The sequence below is a fragment of the Ips typographus genome, linkage group LG15 (assembly GCF_016097725.1).
Source record: "Ips typographus isolate SLU linkage group LG15, UJ_Ityp_2.0, whole genome shotgun sequence".
In the NCBI taxonomy this organism is placed as follows: domain Eukaryota; kingdom Metazoa; phylum Arthropoda; class Insecta; order Coleoptera; family Curculionidae; genus Ips; species Ips typographus.
In genome coordinates this window covers 8,155,313-8,170,777 of record NC_138436.1, presented here as the reverse complement: position 1 = coordinate 8,170,777, position 15,465 = coordinate 8,155,313, and the positions used below count along the sequence as shown (strand labels likewise).

The 15,465-nt window shown below is 26.5% G+C and overlaps 1 protein-coding gene across 1 annotated transcript in view; it reads right to left on the bottom strand.

The window, feature by feature from the left end:
* The window catches only part of Trap1 (TNF receptor associated protein 1), a 24,305-nt gene extending 8,840 nt beyond the window's left edge, over positions 1-15,465 (bottom strand). Inside the window, 8 exon segments of the mRNA XM_081992907.1 lie at positions 1,169-1,316; positions 1,373-1,556; positions 2,403-2,749; positions 6,532-6,636; positions 6,638-6,768; positions 14,813-15,036; positions 15,091-15,171; positions 15,233-15,465. Of these exon segments, the coding sequence (XP_081849033.1) occupies positions 1,169-1,316; positions 1,373-1,556; positions 2,403-2,749; positions 6,532-6,636; positions 6,638-6,768; positions 14,813-15,036; positions 15,091-15,171; positions 15,233-15,335 (1,323 nt within the window). The 5' untranslated portion in view covers positions 15,336-15,465.

Below are 15,465 nucleotides of genomic sequence, written 5' to 3'. Positions count from 1 at the left end.
ATATTCAATATCTCCGGAACTAAAAGAGGTAGAAACGTCATTTTTGCTTTGACTTAATCAGAAAACTGTCAAAAATGACATATCCAAAAATCATGCGATTCTGTCATCTCCTTCAATAATTTTCACGGGATTGAAATGACACAAAATTAGAAATTTACGAAAAACGTCACTTAAACGGGAATGATTCAATATCTCCGGAACTAAAAAGGTAGAAACGTAATTTTTGCTTTGACTTAATCAGGAAACTGTCAGAAATGACATATCCAAAAATCACGCAATTCTGTCAAGTCCTTCAATTATTTTCACAGGATTGTATTGACAGAAAATTAGAAATTTACGAAAAACGTCACTTAAACAGGAATAATTCAATATCTCCGGAACTAAAAAAGGTAGAAACGTCATTTTTGCTTTGACCTAATCAGAAAACTGTCAGAAATGACATATCCAAAAATCACCCACTTCTGTCAAGTCCTTCAATAATTTTCACGGGATTGAAATGACAGAAAATTAGAAATTTACAAAAAAGTCACTTAAACAGAAAAACATCAATATCTCGGAAAGTAAAAGAGGTAGAAAGGTCATTTTTGCTTTGACTTAATCAGAAAACTGTCAGAAATGACATATCAAAAAATCACCCACTTCTGTCAAGTCCTTCAATAATTTTCACGGGATTGAAAGGACAGAAAATTAGAAATTTACAAAAAAGTCACTTAAACAGAAAAACATCAATATCTCGGAAAGTAAAAGAGGTAGAAACGTCATTTTTGCTTTGACCTAATCAGAAAACTGTCAGAAATGACATATCCAAAAATCACCCACTTCTGTCAAGTCCTTCAATGATTTTCACAGGATTGTATTGACAGAAAATTCGAAATTAATGAAAAACATTCAATATCTCCGAAACTAAAAGAAGTAGAAACGTCATTTTTGCTTTGACCTAATCAGAAAACTGTCAGAAATGACATATCCAAAAATCACGCAATTCTGTCAAGTCCTTCCATGATTTTCACAGGATTGAAATGACACAAAACTAGAAATTTACAAAAAAGTCACTTAAACAGAAAAACATCAATATCTCGGAAAGTAAAAGAGGTAGAAACGTCATTTTTGCTTTGACTTAATTAGAAAACTGTCAAAAAATTATAAATTTACAAAAAATGTTATTTACCTTCTCCGTTTGGTTGTGATTGGTGATGATGCCTTCTTTGATAAAAATCCCATAGTCTCTATAAAACTTTTCGTACTCCTTTTGGTCCTTTTTCACCTGATCCAACAGGAATTTCGTGATTCGACCGGTCAGAACGTCTCTCAATTTGCTGAAATTGAACGGTTTTTAATCAAGTTTTTTTTCCCGAAAAAACCCGAAAATTACCGAATCAAGTTGCTGTTTTGCAACAGCTCCCTACTCAAATTTAAGGGAATATCCTCGGAATCGACCACGCCCTTAACGAATCGCAGCCATTTTGGCAGAATGTTGTCAGTTTTGTTTTTGATTAGCACTTTTTTCGTGTACAAAGCCACCCCCGATTCCATTTCCCTCGACATTTCAAATAATCCTGCAAAACAGCGCGTTTTAGAGCGTAAATTTAAAAAAAAATAAAATAAAAAAAAAATTAAAAAAAAAAAAATAAAAATAAAATTAAAAAAAAAAAATAAATAAAAAAAAAAAAATTAAATTAATAGTTAAATTGATTTTTTAAACAGAGCATTTTAGAGGGTATATAAAAAAAAATAAATAAAAAAAAATTAAATAAAAAAAATTAAAAAAATAATAATAATAAAATTTAAAAAAAAAAAAAAATAAAAAAAAAATAAACTAAAATAAAAATAAAATTAAATTAATAATTAAATTAATTTTTTAAACAGAGCATTTTAGAAGGTAAATTTAAAAAAAAAAAAAAAATAAAAAAAAAAACTAAAAAAAAAATAATAAAAATTAATTTAAAAAAAAACAAAATTAAATAAAAAATTAAAAAAAAATTAATTTAATTATTAATTTTTTTTTTATTTTTTTTTTAATTTACCCTCTAAAATGCTCTGTTATTAAATTAATAATTTAATTACTTTTTTTATTAATTAATTAATTTATTTAATTAATTTATTTTTTTATTTTATTTTTTTATTTAATTAATTAATTTATTTTTATTTTATTATTTTTTTTAAATTAATTTTATTACATTTTTTTTATTTATTTTTTTAAAATTTTTTTTTTTTTTAATTTACCCTCTAAAATGCTCTGTTGTTAAATTAATAATTAAATTAATTTTTTTTTTTTTATTAATTAATTATTTTTTTTTTTTTTTTATTTAATTAATTAATTTATTTTTATACAATTTTTTTTTTTATTATTTTATCAAAATTTTTTTTTTTTGTCATTTTCAACGCTAGAGCGGCAAACAAACCGGGTTTCCCTTCGGGAAAGTACAGCAAAGCGGCAATAGAGAGCGGCACGTCCGTTTTGTAGTGGAGCACGTAACGGGGCGCATCGTAGTTGGCGCTGATCAGCTTGTAGAAGTCGACGTATTGCTGGTTGCCGACCGTTTTCGGTTCGGCCAACCACAGCGGCCGAATCGGATTCGTTTTTGTTCCGTTCAGCCAGATGGCGCTACCCACGAACTGGCTGTACTTCGTGATGACGTTTTCGATTGTTTTTTCGTCCGAAAATTCCCGACACTCGCCTTTCAGGTGTAACGTGATTTTGGTGCCGCGAGTGACGTTGTCGGCCGGTTGGATCTCGTATGCGCCTGTCCTGGTTGGCGGTGGAAAAAAAATTTGATTAATTGAATTGTCAAGAAAAATCCAATTTTTGCAGAAAAATTGAGAATTTTATTAAGAAACGAGAAAGAAATACATGGAATTTCATATAATTGTCAAGAAAAATCCAATTTTTGCAGAAAAATTGAAAATTGTATTAGGAAATAAGAAATACATGGAATTTCATAAAATTGTCAAGAAAAATCCAATTTTTGCAGAAAAATTGAGATTTGTAGTAAGAGAGCAGAAGGACATGGAAATTCATATAATTGTCAAGAAAAATCCAATTTTCGCAGAAAAATTGAAAATTGTATTAGGAAACAAAAAATACATGGAATTTAATAAAATTGTCAAGAAAAATCCAATTTTTGCAGAAAAATTTAAAATGGTATTAGGAAACGAGAAATACATAGAATTTCATGATATTGTCAAGAAAAATCTAATTTTTGGCAAAAAAATTGAGAATTGTATTAGAAAATGAGAAATACATGGAATTTAATAAAATTGTCAAGAAAAATCCAATTTTTGCAGAAAAATTTAAAATGGTATTAGGAAAGGAGAAATACATGGAATTTCATGAAATTGTCAAGAAAAATCCAATTTTTACAGAAAAATTGAAAATTGCATTAAGAGAGCAGGAAGCATGAATTTTCACAAATTTCTGGATTTTTCTTGACAATTTTGTGAAATTTCAGGTTTCCTGCTCTCTTAAATACAATTTTCAATTTTTCGGTAAAAATTGGATTTCAGACATTTTTCTTGACAAATTTGTGAAATTTCATATTTTTTGCTCTCTTAAATGCAATTCTTAATTTTTCTGCAAAAATTGGATTTTTTTACATTTTTCTTGACAAATTTGTGAAATTTCATGTTTTCTGCTCTCTTAATACAATTTTCAATTTTTTTATAAAAATTGGATTGTTTTGCATTTTTCTGCTCTTTTAATTGAATTTTCAATTTTTCCGTGAAAATTGGATTTTTTAAATTTTTCTTGACAAATTTGTGAAATTTCATGTATTTCTGGTTTCTTAATATTTTACAATTTTTATGAAAAAAATTGATTTTTCTTGACAGTTTTGTAAAATTCCACGAGTTTCTGGTTTCCTAATATAATTCTCAATTTTTCTGAAAAAATTGGATTTTTCTTGACAATTTTGTGAAATTTCACATTTCCTGCTCTCTTAATAAAATTCTTAATTTTTCTGCAAAAATTGGATTTTTTACATTTTTCTTGACAAATTTGTAAAATTTTATGTTTTCTGCTCTCCTAATACAATTTTCAATTTTTCCGTAAAAATTGGACTTTTTACATTTTTCTTGACAAATTTGTGAAATTTAATGTATTTCTGGTTTCTTAATATTTTACAATTTTTATGAAAAAAATTGATTTTTCTTGACAGTTTTGTAAAATTCCATGAGTTTCTGGTTTCCTAATAAAATTCTTAATTTTTCTGCAAAAATTGGATTTTTTTACATTTTTCTTGACAAATTTGTGAAATTTCATGTTTTCTGCTCTCTTACTACAAATTTAAATTTTTTTGTAAAAATTGGATTTTTTACATTTTTCTTGACAAATTTGTGAAATTTCATACTTTTTGCTCTCTTAAATGCAATTCTTAATTTTTCTGTAAAAATTGGATTTTTTACATTTTTCTTGACAAATTTGTGAAATTTCATATTTTTTGCTCTCTTAAATGCAATTCTTAATTTTTCTGCAAAAATTGGATTTTTTACATTTTTCTTGACAAATTTGTGAAATTTCATGTTTTCTGCTCTCTTACTACAAATTTAAATTTTTTTGTAAAAATTAGAATTTTTACACTTTTCTTGACAAATTTGTGAAATTTCATGTATTTCTGGTTTCTTAATATATTTTTCAATTTTTATGAAAAAAATTGATTTTTCTTGACAGTTCCATGAGTTTCTGGTTTCCTAATATAATTCTCAATTTTTCCGTGAAAATTGGGTTTTGTACATTTTTTTTGACAATTTTTTGTGAAATTCCATGTGTTTCTGGTTTTCTAATATAATTCTCAATTTTTCTGAAAAAATTGGATTTTTCTTGACAATTTTGTGAAATTTCACATTTCCTGCTCTCTTAATAAAATTCTTAATTTTTCTGCAAAAATTGGATTTTTTACATTTTTCTTGACAAATTTGTGAAATTTCATGTTTTCTGCTCTTTTAATACCAATTTTAATTTTTCCGTAAAAATTAGAATTTTTACACTTTTCTTGACAAATTTGTGAATTTCCATGTCTTTCTGCTCTTTTAATACAATTTTCAATTTTTCCGTAAAAATTGGAATTTTTACACATTTCTTGACAAATTTGTGAAATTTTATGTTTTCTGCTCTCCTTACAATTTTCAATTTTTCCGTAAAAATTGGATTCATTACATTTTTCTTGACAATTTTATGAAATTTCATGTATTTCTGGTTTCTTAATATATTTTTAAATTTTTATGAAAAAAATTGATTTTTCTTGACAGTTTTGTAAAATTCCATGAGTTTCTGGTTTCCTAATATAATTCTCAATTTTTCCGTGAAAATTGGGTTTTGTACATTTTTTTTGACAATTTTTTGTGAAATTCCATGTGTTTCTGGTTTTCTAATATAATTCTCAATTTTTCTGAAAAAATTGGATTTTTCTTGACAATTTTGTGAAATTTCACATTTCCTGCTCTCTTAATAAAATTCTTAATTTTTCTGCAAAAATTGGATTTTTTACATTTTTCTTGACAAATTTGTTCCCGTTTCCTAATATATATTTTGCACTTGCAACACTGTAAAGACCAGATGACGTTGTCAAAAAAAGTCACGTGACCCTTCAAAACGCACTGTTCCGGAATATTCCGGAATTCTCGGGTTTTTTTCTTTGTCAAGATCAGCGCGATGACACAGTGTGAACCAAACTGTCAAGAAAAAATTTAAAAAATACAATTTTTACGGAAAAATTCCGGAATATTCCAGGGTGCGTATTCTTGAAGAGAAAGACCTATAGAATGTGACAGGAAGCCCGTTATTGTCAGCTTCTTCTAAGTCACATTCTATCAGGACACTTCTCCTGACATTTCCCCGTTTCCTGCTATCAAGTACGTTTGACGTTTAGACTGTCAAAATGGTTTTTTACCTGTCATTTGACGTTTAGACTGTCAAAAATGTCAAAATGGTTTTTTTCCTGTCATTTTGACGTTCAAGCTGTCAAAATTGGTTTTTACCTATCTCTCTCAGTTGGCAACTGTCAAAACTGCATTTGACGTTTAGACTGTCAAAAATGTCAAAATGGTTTTTTTTTCCTGTCATTTTGACGTTCAAGCTGTCAAAATTGTTTTCATCCAATAATTTTCAGTTGGCAACTGTCAAAATTGTTTGGAACTGTCAAAAATGTTGCAAATGTCATTTTGACGTTTAGACTGTCAAAAATTGTCTCCAACTGTCATTCTGACGTTGGAGCTGTCAAAACAGTCATTTTTGTAATCGAATCTGTCAAAATTATGTACAACTGTCATTTTGACGTTTAAGCTGTCAAAATTGGTCTTTACCTGTCTCTCTCAGTTGGCAACTGTCAAAACTGTCATTTTGACGTTCAAGCTGTCAAAATCGTTTTTATCCATTAATTTTTTCAGTTGGCAACTGTCAAATTGTTTGGAACTGTCAAAAAAGTTGCAATCGTTATTTTGACGTTTAGACGTATTAGGCCCCAGAATCAATTTTTTAAAGTGTGAAGGTCACGTGACAGCGTCAGCTGTCAAAAATGACAGAAAGAAACGTCATACCCGTCAGACGTCCACTTCCAACCGTGCGCGTCATCGTGATGACGCGTGTACACCTCCACCTTGTCGGCAACCATAAATACGCTGTAGAAACCGACGCCAATTGACCGATTATGTCGGCGCCTGCGCCCCCATTTCTTGCTGTTTCTTCACCTGCTCGATGAACGTTTTGGAACCGGATTTGGCAATCACGCCCAAATTGTTCAGCAAATCCGTCTTTGTCATGCCTATTCCATTGTCCTGCAATAAAGAGAAACGTCATATTTGACACGTCACACGACTGTCTTGCGCGTTGCCTACCTAAATTTGTCAAGAAAAATGTAAAAAATCCAATTTTTACGGAAAAATTTAAATTGGTAGTAAGAGAGCAGAAAACAATGAATTTCTCAAAATTGTCAAGAAAAATGTAAAAAATCCAATTTTTATAAAAAAATTGAAAATTGTAGTAAGAGAGCAGAAAACATGAAATTCCACAAATTTGTCAAGAAAAATGTAAAACAATCAAATTTTTACGAAAAAAATTTAAATTGTAGTAAGAGAGCAGAAAACATGAAATTTCAAAAATTTGACAAGAAAAATCCAATTTTTCAGAAAAAATTAGAATTATATTAGAAAACCAGAAACACATGGAACTTCATAAAATTGTCAAGAAAAATGTAAAAAATCCAATTTTACGGAAAATATTAAGAGAGCAGAAAACTGAAATTTCATAAAATTGTCATGAAAAATGCAGAAAATCAAATTTTTTCAGAAAAATTGAGAATTGTATTAGGAAACCAGAAACACATGGAATTTTATAAAATTGTCAAGAAAAATGTAAAAAGGTCCAATTTTTACGGAAAAATTGAAATTGTATTAAGAGAGCAGGAAAATATGAAAGTCCACAAATTTGTCAAGAAAAAATGTAAAAAATCCAATTTTCCACGGAAAAATTGAAATTGTATTAAAAGAGCAGAAAACTGAAATTCACAAATTTGTCAAGAAAAATTAAAAAATCCAATTTTTACAGAAAAATTTAAAATTGTATTAGGAGAGCAGAAAACATCAAATGTCACAAAGTTGTCAAGAAAAAGTGAAAAAAATCCAATTTTTACAAAAAAATGAGATTTGTATTAAAGAGCAGAAACATGAAATTTACAAATTTGTCAAGAAAAATGTTAAAAATCCAATTTTCACGGAAAAATTTAAAATTGTATTAAAAGAGCAGAAAACATCAAATTTCACAAATTTGTCAAGAAAAGTGAAAAAAATCCAATTTTTACAAAAAAATGAGATTGTATTAAAAGAGCAGAAAACATGAAATTTACAAATTTGTCAAGAAAATGTTAAAAATCCAATTTTCACGGAAAAATTTAAAATTGTATTAAAAGAGCAGAAAACATCAAATTTCACAAATTTGTCAAGAAAAGTGAAAAAAAATCCAATTTTTACAAAAAAATGAGATTTGTATTAAAAGAGCAGAAAACTGAAATTTACAAATTTGTCAAGAAAAATTGTTAAAAATCCAATTTTCACGGAAAAATTTAAAATTGTATTAAAAGAGCAGAAAACATGAATTTCACAAATTTGTCAAGAAAAAATGTAAAACAATCCAATTTTTGCAGAAAAATTAAGAATTTTATTAAGAGAGCAGGAAATGTGAAATTTCACAAAATTGTCAAGAAAAATCCAATTTTTTAGAAAAACTGAGAATTATATTAGAAAACCAGAACACATGGAATTTCACAAAAAATTGTCAAGAAAAAATGTAAAAAAATCCAATTTTTACAAAAAAATTAAATTTGTTGTAAGAGAGCAGAAAACCAATTTTTACAGAAAAATTGAAATCACAATTTCACAAATTTGTCAAGAAAAGTGTAAAAATTACAATTTTTATAAAAAAATTGAAATTTTAGTAAGAGAGCAGAAAACATTGAATTTCTCAAAATTGTCAAGAAAAATGTAAAAATTCCAATTTTACGAAAAAAATTGAAAAATTGTATTACTGGAGCAGAAAACATAAAATTTTACCAAATTTGTCAAGAAAAATGTAAAAAATCCAATTTTTATAAAAAATTGAAATTTGTATTAAAAGAGCAGAAAACATGAAATTTCACAAATTTGTCAAGAAAAGTGAAAAAAATCCAATTTTTACAAAAAAAATTGAAATTTGTATTAAAAGAGCAGAAAACATGAAATTTCACAAATTTGTCAAGAAAAATGTAAAAAATCCAATTTTTACAAAAAAATTTGAATTTGTGGTAAGAGAGCAGAAAACATGAAATTTCACAAATTTGTCAAGAAAAATGTAAAAAATCCAATTTTTATAAAAAAAATGAGATTGTATTAAAAGAGCAGAAAACATGAAATTTACAAATTTGTCAAGAAAAATGTTAAAATCCAATTTTCACGGAAAAATTTAAAATTGTATTAAAAGAGCAGAAAACATGAAATTTCACAAATTTGTCAAGAAAATGTAAAAAAATCGAATTTTTATAAAAAAAATTAAAAATTGTATTACGAGAGCAGAAAACATGGAATTTCACAAATTTGTCAAGAAAAATCCAAAACAATCCAATTTTTACCCAAAAATTTAAATTTGTAGTAAGAGAGCAGAAAACATTGAATTCCACAAATTTGTCAAGAAAAATGTAAAAATCCAATTTTTACGAAAAAATTAAAATTTGTAGTAAGAGAGCAGAAAACATGAAATTTCACAATTTGTCAAGAAAAATGTCTGAAATCCAATTTTTACGGAAAAATTGAGAATTGTAGTAAGAGAGCAGAAAACATGAAATTTCACAAATTTGTCAAGAAAAATGTAAAAAATCCAATTTTTATAAAAAAATTGAAAATTGTAGTAAGAGAGCAGAAAACATGAAATTCCACAAATTTGTCAAGAAAAATGTAAAACAATCAAATTTTTACGAAAAAATTTAAATTGGTAGTAAGAGAGCAGAAAACATGAAATTTCAAAAATTTGACAAGAAAAATCCAATTTTTCAGAAAAAATTAGAATTATATTAGAAAACCAGAAACACATGGAACTTCATAAAATTGTCAAGAAAAATGTAAAAAATCCAATTTTTACGGAAAAATATTAAGAGAGCAGAAAACATGAAATTTCATAAAATTGTCATGAAAAATGCAGAAAATCAAATTTTTTCAGAAAAATTGAGAATTGTATTAGGAAACCAGAAACACATGGAATTTTATAAAATTGTCAAGAAAAATGTAAAAAGTCCAATTTTTACGGAAAAATTGAAAATTGTATTAAGAGAGCAGAAAATATGAAATTCCACAAATTTGTCAAGAAAAATGTAAAAAATCCAATTTTCACGGAAAAATTGAAAATTGTATTAAAAGAGCAGAAAACATGAAATTTCACAAATTTGTCAAGAAAAATTAAAAAATCCAATTTTTACAGAAAAATTTAAAATTGTATTAGGAGAGCAGAAAACATCAAATTTCACAAATTTGTCAAGAAAAGTGAAAAAAATCCAATTTTTACAAAAAAAATGAGATTTGTATTAAAAGAGCAGAAAACATGAAATTTACAAATTTGTCAAGAAAAATGTTAAAAATCCAATTTTCACGGAAAAATTTAAAATTGTATTAAAAGAGCAGAAAACATCAAATTTCACAAATTTGTCAAGAAAGTGAAAAAAATCCAATTTTTACAAAAAAATGAGATTTGTATTAAAAGAGCAGAAAACATGAAATTTACAAATTTGTCAAGAAAATGTTAAAAATCCAATTTTCACGGAAAAATTTAAAATTGTATTAAAAGAGCAGAAAACATCAAATTTCACAATTTGTCAAGAAAAGTGAAAAAAATCCAATTTTTACAAAAAAATGAGATTTGTATTAAAAGAGCAGAAAACATGAAATTTACAAATTTGTCAAGAAAAATGTTAAAAATCCAATTTTCACGGAAAAATTTAAAATTGTATTAAAAGAGCAGAAAACATGAAATTTCACAAATTTGTCAAGAAAAATGTAAAACAATCCAATTTTTGCAGAAAAATTAAGAATTTTATTAAGAGAGCAGGAAATGTGAAATTTCACAAAATTGTCAAGAAAAATCCAATTTTTTAGAAAAACTGAGAATTATATTAGAAAACCAGAAACACATGGAATTTCACAAAAAATTGTCAAGAAAAATGTAAAAAATCCAATTTTTACAAAAAAATTAAAATTTGTTGTAAGAGAGCAGAAAACCAATTTTTACAGAAAAATTGAAAATTCACAATTTCACAAATTTGTCAAGAAAAGTGTAAAAATTACAATTTTTATAAAAAAATTGAAATTTTTAGTAAGAGAGCAGAAAACATTGAATTTCTCAAAATTGTCAAGAAAAATGTAAAAATTCCAATTTTTACGAAAAAATTGAAAATTGTATTAACTGAGCAGAAAACATAAAATTTTACAAATTTGTCAAGAAAAATGTAAAAAATCCAATTTTTATAAAAAAATTGAAATTTGTATTAAAAGAGCAGAAAACATGAAATTTCACAAATTTGTCAAGAAAAGTGAAAAAAATCCAATTTTTACAAAAAAATTGAAATTTGTATTAAAAGAGCAGAAAACATGAAATTTCACAAATTTGTCAAGAAAAATGTAAAAAATCCAATTTTTACAAAAAAATTTGAATTTGTGGTAAGAGAGCAGAAAACATGAAATTTCACAAATTTGTCAAGAAAAATGTAAAAAATCCAATTTTTATAAAAAAAATGAGATTTGTATTAAAAGAGCAGAAAACATGAAATTTACAAATTTGTCAAGAAAAATGTTAAAAATCCAATTTTCACGGAAAAATTTAAAATTGTATTAAAAGAGCAGAAAACATGAAATTTCACAAATTTGTCAAGAAAAATGTAAAAAATCGAATTTTTATAAAAAAATTAAAAATTGTATTACGAGAGCAGAAAACATGGAATTTCACAAATTTGTCAAGAAAAATCCAAAACAATCCAATTTTTACCCAAAAATTTAAATTTGTAGTAAGAGAGCAGAAAACATTGAATTCCACAAATTTGTCAAGAAAAATGTAAAAATCCAATTTTTACGAAAAAATTAAAATTTGTAGTAAGAGAGCAGAAAACATGAAATTTCACAAATTTGTCAAGAAAAATGTCTGAAATCCAATTTTTACGGAAAAATTGAGAATTGTAGTAAGAGAGCAGAAAACATGAAATTTCACAAATTTGTCAAGAAAATGTCTGAAATCCAATTTTTACGGAAAAATTGAGAATTGTAGTAAGAGAGCAGAAAACATGAAATTTCACAAATTTGTCAAGAAAAATGTCTGAAATCCAATTTTTACGGAAAAATTGAGAATTGTAGTAAGAGAGCAGAAAACATGAAATTTCACAAATTTGTCAAGAAAATGTCTGAAATCCAATTTTTACGGAAAAATTGAGAATTGTAGTAAGAGAGCAGAAAACATGAAATTTCACAAATTTGTCAAGAAAAATGTCTGAAATCCAATTTTTACGGAAAAATTGAGAATTGTAGTAAGAGAGCAGAAAACATGAAATTTCACAAATTTGTCAAGAAAAATGTCTGAAATCCAATTTTTACGGAAAAATTGAGAATTGTAGTAAGAGAGCAGAAAACATGAAATTTCACAAATTTGTCAAGAAAAATGTCTGAAATCCAATTTTTACGGAAAAATTGAGAATTGTAGTAAGAGAGGAGGAAAACATGAAATTTCACAAATTTGTCAAGAAAAATGTCTGAAATCCAATTTTTACGGAAAAATTGAGAATTGTAGTAAGAGAGCAGAAAACATGAAATTTCACAAATTTGTCAAGAAAAATGTCTGAAATCCAATTTTTACGGAAAAATTGAGAATTGTATTTAAGAAAGCAGGAAATGTGAAATTTCACAAATTTGTCAAGAAAAAATCCAATTTCTCAGAAAAATTTAGGATTATATTAGAAAACCAGAAACACATGGAATTTCATAAAATTGCCAAGAAAAATGTAAAACAATCCAATTTTTGCAGAAAAATTAAGAATTTTATTAAGAGAGCAGGAAATGTGAAATTTCACAAAATTGTCAAGAAAAATCCAATTTTTTAGAAAATTGAGAATTATATTAGAAAACCAGAAACACATGGAATTTCACAAAAAATTGTCAAGAAAAATGTAAAAAATCCAATTTTTACAAAAAAATTAAAATTTGTTGTAAGAGAGCAGACAAAAAATGTAAAAAATCCAATTTTTACAAAAAAAATTGAATTTGTAGTAAGAGAGCAGAAAACATGAAATTTCACAAATTTGCCAAGAAAAATGTAAAAAATCCAATTTTTATAAAAAAAATGAGATTTGTATTAAAAGAGCAGAAAACATGAAATTTGTCAAGAAAATGTTAAAAATCCAATTTTCACGGAAAAATTTAAAATTGTATTAAAAGAGCAGAAAACATGGAATTTACAAATTTGTCAAAAAAAATGTTAAAAATCCAATTTTTACAAAAAAATTTGAATTTGTAGTAAAAGAGCAGAAAACATGGAATTTCACAAATTTGTCAAGAAAAGTGAAAAAATTACAATTTTTACAAAAAAATTGAAATTTGTAGTAAGAGAGCAGAAAACATAAAATTTCACAAATTTGTCAAGAAAAATGTAAAAAATCCAATTTTTACAAAAAAATTTGAATTTGTAGTAAAAGAGCAGAAAACATGGAATTTCACAAATTTGTCAAGAAAAATGTAAAAAATCCAATTTTTACAAAAAAATTTGAATTTGTAGTAAAAGAGCAGAAAACATGGAATTTCACAAATTTGTCAAGAAAAGTGAAAAAATTACAATTTTTACAAAAAAATTGAAATTTGTAGTAAGAGAGCAGAAAACATAAAATTTCACAAATTTGTCAAGAAAAATGTAAAAAATCCAATTTTTACAAAAAAATTTGAATTTGTAGTAAAAGAGCAGAAAACATGAAATTTGTCAAGAAAAATGTTAAAAATCCAATTTTCACGGAAAAATTTAAAATTGTATTAAAAAAGCAGAAAACATGAAATTTGTCAAGAAAAATGTTAAAAATCCAATTTTCACGGAAAAATTTAAAATTGTATTAAAAGAGCAGAAAACATGAAATTTCACAAATTTGTCAAGAAAAATGTAAAAAATCCAATTTTTACAAAAAAAATTGAATTTGTAGTAAAAGAGCAGAAAACATGGAATTTCACAAATTTGTCAAGAAAAATGTAAAAAATCCAATTTTTACAAAAAAATTTGAATTTGTAGTAAAAGAGCAGAAAACATGGAATTTACAAATTTGTCAAGAAAAATGTTAAAAATCCAATTTTTACAAAAAAATTTGAATTTGTAGTAAAAGAGCAGAAAACATGGAATTTCACAAATTTGTCAAGAAAAGTGAAAAAATTACAATTTTTACAAAAAAATTGAAATTTGTAGTAAGAGAGCAGAAAACATAAAATTTCACAAATTTGTCAAGAAAAATGTAAAAAATCCAATTTTTACAAAAAAATTTGAATTTGTAGTAAAAGAGCAGAAAACATGGAATTTCACAAATTTGTCAAGAAAAATGTAAAAAATCCAATTTTTACAAAAAAATTTGAATTTGTAGTAAGAGAGCAGAAAACATGAAATTTCACAAATTTGCCAAGAAAAATGTAAAAAATCCAATTTTTATAAAAAATTGAAATTTGTAGTAAAAGAGCAGAAAACATGGAATTTCACAAATTTGTCAAGAAAAGTGAAAAAATTACAATTTTTACAAAAAAATTGAAATTTGTAGTAAGAGAGCACAAAAACATAAAATTTCACAAATTTGTCAAGAAAAGTGAAAAAATTCCAATTTTTACAAAAAAATTGAGAATTGTATTAAAAGAACAGAAAACATGAAATTTCACAAATTTGTCAAGAAAAATTTAAAAAATCCAATATTTATAAAAAAATTGAAAATTATATTAAAAAAGCAGAAAACATGAAATTTCACAAATTTGTCAAGAAAAGTGTAAAAAATCCAATTTTTGCAGAAAAATTGAGAATTGTAGTAAGAGAACAGAAAACATGAAATTTCACAAATTTGTCAAGAAAAATTGAATTTTTCAGAAAAATTGAGAATTACATTAGAAAACCGTAAACACATGGAATTTCATAAAATTGTCAAGAAAAATGCAAAAAATCAAATTTTTGCAGAAAAATTAAGAATTGTATTTAAGAGAGCAGGAAATGTGAAATTTCACAAATTTGTCAAGAAAAATCCAATTTTTCAGAAAAATTAAGACACACGTCATTTGACGTCACACAACTGTCTTGCGCATTGCCTACCTGGATGGTGAAAGTTCTAGCATTTTTATCCGTAAAAATGCGAATTTCCCGCGACGTTTCGGCCGTTGCGTCCCCCATCGTCAGGTACCGCAACTTCTCCAAAGCGTCGCTGGCGTTCGATATCAATTCCCTGACAAACACCTCCTTGTCCGAGTACAAGCTGCGCGCCACAATGTCCAGCAAAGTGCGCGTTTCCGCTTGGAATTCGTGTCTGGTGCTTTCCCCTAAAATTCCCACCATAAAACACCCCAAAATACCCCGTTTCCTGTCTACTTTACCGACTGGTTTCTCTTTGTTTTCCATGGTCGAGCGGTTGGCGTCTGGTTCGGTGTGTGCAAGCCTGATCAGGTTCAAACCGGCTGAAAGGGGTCGAACTGGTAAAACATGCAAAACAACCCTAAAAACTGAAACTAAACTGACCAGTTTTGGGTGGATTCGGGGGGCGAAATGGGGCGATCGCCCCCCGGCATTTCGCCAGCTTCCGGGCGGGCACGAATCGTGCAATTCGGGCCACCGACGACATTTTCACAGAGACAATCGCACGGGGCACGCCTGAAAATAGTGAAAATTGCTGCAATTTCTGCCGGGAAATTCCGTGGAAAACCACCGACAAACAACAATCTAACCTAGAAACAATAATAAATGATTGACGT